Below are 8,515 nucleotides of genomic sequence, written 5' to 3'. Positions count from 1 at the left end.
ACTGAGTTTAGTATTACATAAATTTTGCAAAAAAGCAACAATGTATCGGTTCTTGTTTTGTGAAAAAAAATTATCTGTGAAAATGACCAGTTTCCTTATCGACTCTGGCAATTCATCTATATAGTGTTCCAGACATGAAAGAACCTCATTGGGTCCTTTGTCAGCAAAGTTTTCGGCATAAATGTACATCGAAGCATTTCCAGAGCAAACATCATGAATGCCAAGGTTATGCACAGCCAGCTGTCTTTTGTAGTATTCCTGACCAATCCCAGTAACAGGTAGAAGCAGGTTCTTTTGAAAATCCATAGCTATGACTTGAGTATCATCAGTAGAAAGAGCAAGATGCTTGTCCTCTCTTATCTGCTCGTAGAAGGCATCCCCTTTTCTTTTGTGAACTTCATGTTCAGTTCTCAGTTTTAACACCAAATCATTATTTCTGTTGACAGTGGTAGATTTAATATCAGCATTAAGTTTTTCACATGTGTCACACACATCTGTGTGTGGAAACCCAAAACTGATATTAAATTCATAGTTATAAATATCTCTGTAGATCCATTCTTTGGCGATAGTTTTCATGTCTGGGTGTTGTTCCAAAAACAACCTAAACATCTCAGAAATGTTAAGGTCAGAGGTTAGGTAGGTCCTTTTTCTATTGTCTGCTCGAGAATAGTGGCTTTCTCTTGCAGGAAATGAAGAAATATGTTGACGGATTGCTTGGCGAATCTCATCATTATGTTTTTTGTGATGGCCATGCTTTCCTCTTAAGTCTTGTAGGGGTTCTTCAAAGTCAAGGACTTTTTTTTTCAGACGTGATTCCTTAATACCGTGAAGAGCACAACCCAGTGGACACAGGAACGTTTTGCAAATGTTTAGTAAACATTTAATGGTCGGTTGAACGTCGAATATATTGGTAAAATGTTTTAAAAACGTTTGATAAACGTTTTAATAAGACTTTTTTTTATTACTTTTGCGGGACCTTAGAAAAACCTTTAAAAAACGCTTTTTGAAAACTGTAAACGACTAACTGCGCATGCGTAATATTAGACAAATTTGAACAACAAAGATATATATGTAAGCATATAAGCAAAGTTAATTTTTGAGGTTTCTCACTTATATTATATTATATGATATATATATATATATATATATATATATATATATATATATATATATATATATATATATATATATATATATATATATATATATATATATATATATATATATATATATATATATATATATATATATATATATATATATATATATATATATATATATATATATATATATATATATATATATATATGTATGTATGTATGTATGTATGTATGTATGTATGTATGTATGTATGTATGTATGTATGTATGTATGTATGTATGTATGTATGTATGTATGTATGTATGTATGTACAGGCTTGGACTGGGCCGCCGGGATACCGGGAGATTCCCGGTGGGCCGGTTGGCATAAAAATTGTATTATATTTTTAGTTAGGCTACATTATATTATCCAAATAAAATGTAAATTAAAGTTCAGACTGGTTTGAAAGAGAAAAGAATCAGAGCAAATCAACTACTTGAAAGTGCAAAAGATAAATTTCGTATCAATGTTCACAACATGGTAATGAATCAAGTAATCAGAAGTTTAAAATAGAGATTCTCAGAGCATGGTAGTCTATATGCTGATTTATCTTGTTTAGATCCAAGAAATTTTGCAAAAATTTTGAAAAAAATGCCTAGTAGCAGATTGCAGCATCTGAGTGGGTTGCTCAGAAAGTTTGATGCTAGTGTAACAAAAGATCAGCTTTAAACGGAATTATCGGACTTTGCAAGGAAATGGGAAAGTTTCGAAATAACTCTTGAAGATGAATATAACTTGATATTTGACACGGAAGTATCTCACTGTGTCTCGGACAACATGTAACAATGTAAATCCGAAGAATCTGAAACTGTCTTTACAATCCCAGAAGTGGAAAACAGTGACAGCCACAGAAATAAATGCAAATCTTGCAAAAAATGTATTTTTTGTTGTTATTTTGTCCTCCAGAAGTTTAACTTGCATAGTCTTGCGTATTCAAATTTGTTTCTGGCTTAAAAAGTTGTGCTGACATAATCCTCATCACAAGTTGCTTGCGAAAGGTCATTTTCGAAATTGAAACATATTTTGAACAGATTAAGAAATTTGATGAGCCAGTCAAGTTTACAGTCAATCATGCTGATGTCTTGTGAAAAAGACGTTCTTCCGAGAATTAATAACGATGCAATAATTGATGTCTTGGCATCGACTAGTCAAACGATGAAAAAGTTGCTATACTAGTTAATATTGAATAGCGATGGTGTCTACTATTTCTAGACTCCAACTAACAGCAGTGTTTTAGAAATATTTATTTTTATCAATATTTAGGCAGAGAAGATTAATTTTTTTTTTTTATACTTTAAATAACAATAAACAATAATTTTATAAAACGCTAATTATCACGTTGATGGGCTCAGTGACGCAACAGCATTTAAACTACTACTATAAGTTAATATAATGTTTTTTGACCCACTTTTTTTTAGTAATTATGAAAAGTTTACATTAAAATATATAATTTCTAAAAAAATCTCGTTTTAAAGCCTATTTTTATTGTGATAATTAAACTTTTTTAGCTTTTAGTTCAGTGACGCAACCTAATTTTTACAGATGTGTATGTGATAAAAAAACACTTGAATTATTTTTAAAGACTAAAGGTGTTTTCACTCAAGACATATATAATGTCAAAGATTCTTTCTAAACAAAAATATGGATATGTTTTGTTTAAAATATTGCAATAACTTGCCCTCAAATTTTACTCACTTTTTCGAATAATAAAAAGAAAAAACAGTTGCTAACATTCATCAAATTTATCTACTCGGTTCAAATATTTTCTACTCAAAATATATTTTAACAATAATTTTAAGGTGTTTAAACTACAATTAAAGAAAAAAAATCTTTTGAAAAAAGAAATTTTTAAACACAAAATTTCCATCGTGGAAATAGCCATATTTGTATATATATATATATATATATATATATATATATATATATATATATATATATATATATATATATATATATATATATATATATATATATATATATATATATATATATATATATATATATATATATATATATATATATATATATATATATATTTATATTTATATATATATATATATATATATATATATATTTATATATAAAATTTATGCAACATACAATGAAGTGGGCTACCTTGACCAATTTTCCCGGGCCGGTTTTTCAAGCCAGTCCAACCCTGTGTATGTATGTATGTATGTATGTATGTATGTATGTATGTATGTATGTATGTATGTATGTATGTATGTATGTATGTATGTATGTATGTATGTATGTATGTATATACTAAACTGCCATAACTAAAGTTAAACTACCATCCTCAAATATAAGCAACAAGGAAGCAATTGTAGTTACATAAAAATAGTCAGAACCTATTACAAGGTAAGTTTGAATTATAAAAATTTTTTATTTTTTTATTTTTATTATTAATGTATGTAGCTATTTCTAGGAGGACTGTTCTACTCCAGCTAGAAACAGTTTTACAACCTATGTACAAGTAAAAACACTTTTTTTCCATAATGACATTCATAGGATAATATTTCTATAAAATTATTGAGCACTTACATGTTTTTAGCTAAGTAAAAATTCTTTATTACGCAGTATTATTGAAGATTTAAAATTTAAAAAATGACTGTAAATTTAGTAGACTTTTTAGACTATTTAGATTATAGTAGACTATTTAGTTGATAAAAAATGATCTTTTTTTGCATTTGTTTGAATGTAATGATGTAGCATATCACATTTGTTTGCATATAAGAGAAGTAAGTCCATATATTGCAGTGTAAAAAGTTGTTGAATATAAGTTTGTCAAAAAATGTGTTAATTGTAATTTTTCTGTTTTTATTCAACATTTTATCTTGATTAAGTTAAAAAATATGTATGTATTTTTAATAAGTTAAAAATAATATATTATTTATTTTTTTTACAAGTTAAAAAAGACTACCTAAGAACTGGGAATTTAAAACTTTTAAAGTAATAACTTTTTTTATTTTTTTCAAATTTAAATTTTTTTAAATTTTGTAATTAATTATATTACTTTTGTAAAATTATTAACATAATGTTTAAAGTGTGATTTTCCCTCAATAAATTACTTTTATAAATGTGTGTATATGTAACACCCTTTACACGAGCAAGTTAAACGCAGTTTATAAAAAATTTATGTAGAATTCTTTGTTGCTGTTGTTGTTAAAAGTTTCACAAACAAAATATAGTTTGGTGTATAAGTTGATTAGAAATCATTTAAACTGAACTCCTGATAGGATGCATGAAAAATAATGGGAAAAAAATAGAGTACAGAACATGGATGTTTCCTAAGGACACAGAAATGTTTGATGTTTGCCCGAGTAACGATTGGAAATTAAATCCTTTAAAAAATATTTTAAAAACTTCTTAAGTTAATAATAATTTTTACTTCGTACAATATTTTTGCAGGACCTATAAAAATGGCTTCACAACCCTTATCTTACAAACTGTAATCATTTACTTACACATGTGTATGCTTTACAAGAACATGGAATGCCTTCATATAAATGCTCTACAAGTTTTTTTAATAAAACTTTTTTAAATATAACTGTTATACACTTTATGATTTTTTATATGGTCATATAAAATTATTTTTATATAATATTATAATATTAATAAAGTAAATTATTATAGTAGAATTATTAATCTATTAATTTGTATTATGGTATTATATAGCTATAATAAAGTAGATAGATAACTGCATAGCCTATATATTTCTTTTGTGATTGTTGTATTTTGATATATAATAAGCATCAATGTATAAAAATAAATTTATAATAAATATATATACATATTTTTAAATAAATGCATAAATATACATATGTATATATACAGATATATAGTTAGAACATATAAGGAGTCTTGCTAGATTGACTGAGGGTTTTGGTTTGGGCAGGCAATTTATCAATTAAACACCTTTTATTTACAATTTTTAAACTTTTTTTAATCTTCTAAATTAATTTCTTTTTTATTTAAATTTGACATTTAATGGTAAAAATTATATATATATATATATATATATATATATATATATATATATATATATATATATATATATATATATATATATATATATATATATATATATATATATATATATACACACACTAGAGTGACATCAGGCATACTTTTTCTACTTTAACAGGTTTTTTTTCAACCTAAAACAACAATATCAAATATCTCAAGTGCATTTAATAGCGCTGCTATTATGAAGTATATATATATATATATAATTTTTATAAAAATTATATATATATATTTATATATAAATATAAAAGCAGTTTTTTTGTTGTTTTTTTTTATTTAATGTATGAAATTTTACATTTTTTAGTTTTTGTTATACACATTTTATTATAAAGTATTAAAATAAAGTTATTCACTTTTTACAACAATTTAGTGCATTTCATTTAATTTCTAACTTGTAGTTTTTGTATTTGTTACTGTTATAGATATAATATAATACAAAGATTTTTGTGCATATGTTCTCAGTATTGAGTAGCAAAGAAATAGTTGCAAGAAAACAATCTCAACCAAATTTAAGTTATTTTAAAGGGCGTTTTTTATAATAAAATTAGTATATATATATGAAATGTAAATGAGATAAAAATTACTATTTTAGTGTATGGAGAAAAAATAGAAGTAAAAACGAAATTTATTAATGATTTCATTGAACCTAATTTTGATGAGTATTATGAGTATCAAAGGTGCAGACATTGTTACAAGCAAATAAATGCAAGGTATGTTTGAGTTAAAAATATTAGATAAATAAATTTTTTAATAAATATATGAAGCTATTTCTATTCATATTTGAATGAAACAGTGCAACATGTCACAGTTATTTGCACATAAGAGAAGCAAGTCCTATTATTAAAGTGCAAAAAGTTTCTGAATGTAAGTTTATCAAAGAATGTCATCTGGTTTTATTAAACATTTTTTGTAAATAAATATTTTTTATCAAGTTTGAAAGTATTTCCAACATTAATAAATAATATATGAAGTTTTTTTTCATCAAGTTTAAAAAACTACCCATGAAGCATCACTTGAATTTATTGTTATGAGGAACTTTCATCAGGCTTTTTTATTTTATTTTATTACATAATCAAATTATAACAAGGTTAAAAAAATTGTTAAATAAACTAAAAGTGAAGTGTAGAATTTACCATGAGTATAAATGTGTGTTCAAGTAACACCCTTTATATGTGCTAGTTGGAATCCATGAAAGATTTCTATAGTAGTTCTGTTTTTAGAAACACTGGTGTCACATACAACGAAGTTCGATTCGGTCGATAAGTTGAAGATCATTTGAAGAGAGCTCTTGACAGAATTGCATAACAATTATTTTATAACGTTTTTGTAGGCTTATTTGTAAATGTATGCTTTTTTTTTGTATGCTTATATTTTAAATAAACAAAAAATTAAACTTTTAGAAATTTATTAAATTATCGTGATCTAGGCTGTTGCTCCTAAATTTTCATTTGTAAAAGATTTTTTTTCTGCATAACATAACTTATTTACTGAAATAACTTATACTTAAATAAATGCATTTAGGATAATTCTTGAAAAGGTTAAAACGTTTCATTTACATAAAATAAAAACCCATCAAAAAAGGTTTTCGTGAGACCTTTAAAAAACGTTCAAAAAACGTTTTTAGGAAAACGTCCGGTCACCGTTTCATATGAACGTTCAAAAAACCATTAAAAAACGTTTTTGTGAGACGCTTAGAAAACGTTCAAAAAACGTTTTTAGGAAAACGTCCGGTCACCGTTTCATTTAAACGTTCAAAAAACCATTAAAAAACGTTTCACGGGACCTTTAAAAAACGTTTGCAAAACGTTCTTGTGCCCACTGGGAAAAAGCATTTTTGCACACACCCAGTGGGCACAGGAACGTTTTGCAAACGTTTAGTAAACGTTTAATGGTCGGTTGAACGACGAATATATTTGTAAAACGTTTTAAAAACGTTTGATAAACGTTTTGATAAAATTTTTTTTTTTATTCAATTTATAATTTTGCGGGACCTTAGAAAAACCTTTAAAAAACGCTTTTTGAAAACTGTAAACGCCTAACTGCGCATGCGTAACATTAGACAAAATTGAACAACAAAGATATATATATATATATATATATATATATATATATATATATATATATATATATATATATATATATATATATATATAATAAGGAAGTTAAACTACCGTTTTCAATTATGAGCAACAAGGAAGCAATTCTAGTTACAAGGAAATGATCATAAACTTATACAAGGTATATTTGAATTGAAAACAATTAATAAATAAGCTATTTTTGTTTATATGATTTGTAAAGTTAATTTTTGAGGTTTTTCACATAGTATAAATTATTGCATGAAGCATCTCCAGCTTACAGTGGATGAGATTTTACTAATTAGAGTTATATATATATATATATATATATATATATATATATATATATATATATATATATATATATATATATATATATATATATATATATAAAAGTAGTTTTTTTTTTTTTTTTTATTTAGTGTATAAAATTTTAAATTTTTTAGTATTTGTAATACACACTTTATTATAAAGTATTAAAATAAAATTATTCAATTTTAACAACAATTTAGTACATTTCTAACTATTAATTTCTAATTTGTAGTTTTTATATTTGTTACTGTAATTTATAGATATAATGTAATACAAAGATTTTTGTGCATATGTTCTTAGTAATGAGTAGCAAAGAAAAAGTTGCAAGAAAACAATCTCAACCAAATTCAAGGTATTTTTAAAGAGCATGTTTTATAATATGCTCTTTAATTTTTTTTTATTTTATTTTTAATTTTTATTTATTTAATTTATTTAATTTTTAATTTTAAATGAATTAAGTTTTTTAACTATATATTTATGAAATGTAAATGAGATAAAAACTGCTATTTTAGTATATGGAGAAAAAAAAGAAATGCAGTTCTAGAAAAGTTTGGAAATAATCATCAAAATTTTTTAGTTGCCCAAAGCGATAATTATCCGACTGTTGAAGTGAAAACAGAATTTAATAATGATTTCATTGAATCTAATTTTGACGAGTTTAAGTTACCAAAATCTCAGAGTGATGATCTTAAGTATCATAATTTATCTCAAAATTCAGCACTTGAGGAAAGTAGTAACAGTCTTTCTGACTCTAGATATGTGGTATCTGATAATAAAATAGAATATGATCTATTGTTATGCTCAAAAATTAAGGAATAGTCACTTAAAAACAACTGTACGCGACAATGCACTAATGAAATTTTAGCTATATTTTTTGAATATAAGTTTAAAGTGCCTTTGGATTGTAGAACCTTATTAAAAACAAAAAGAAGTATTTGTTCCAAAAATGTTGATGGTGG

The 8,515-nt window shown here is 24.9% G+C and overlaps 1 protein-coding gene and 1 long non-coding RNA gene across 5 annotated transcripts; both read left to right on the top strand.

The window, feature by feature from the left end:
• Nucleotides 1-3,214: 3,214 nt before the first annotated feature.
• Nucleotides 3,215-6,596, top strand: LOC149882959 (uncharacterized). Of its 4 annotated transcripts, none has more exons than XR_016456539.1 (4): nt 3,215-3,501; nt 4,050-4,092; nt 5,762-5,879; nt 6,390-6,596. It is a non-coding gene; the product is annotated as an uncharacterized LOC149882959 (long non-coding RNA). The 4 variants fall into 4 exon arrangements; XR_016456538.1 differs by having other exon boundaries at nt 3,215-3,616; XR_016456536.1 differs by lacking the exon at nt 4,050-4,092 and having other exon boundaries at nt 3,222-3,616; nt 6,390-6,591.
• A 1,115-nt stretch (nt 6,597-7,711) lies between these two features.
• On the top strand, nt 7,712-8,496 carry LOC149882958 (uncharacterized). Its single transcript, XM_090100832.1, has 2 exons — nt 7,712-7,908; nt 8,069-8,496. Exons 1-2 carry the CDS (start codon nt 7,847-7,849, stop codon nt 8,373-8,375), a joined length of 369 nt encoding a protein of 122 aa, XP_089956958.1. The 5' UTR covers nt 7,712-7,846; the 3' UTR covers nt 8,376-8,496.
• Nucleotides 8,497-8,515: the final 19 nt, after the last annotated feature.

Source organism: Hydra viridissima, unplaced genomic scaffold (assembly GCF_058129835.1).
Source record: "Hydra viridissima isolate aposymbiotic clone 2 unplaced genomic scaffold, HvirCarnegie_v1 scaffold_10, whole genome shotgun sequence".
NCBI lineage: Eukaryota > Metazoa > Cnidaria > Hydrozoa > Anthoathecata > Hydridae > Hydra > Hydra viridissima.
Note: the sequence above shows the minus strand (reverse complement) of the source record. Positions and strands in the feature narration are given on the sequence as shown.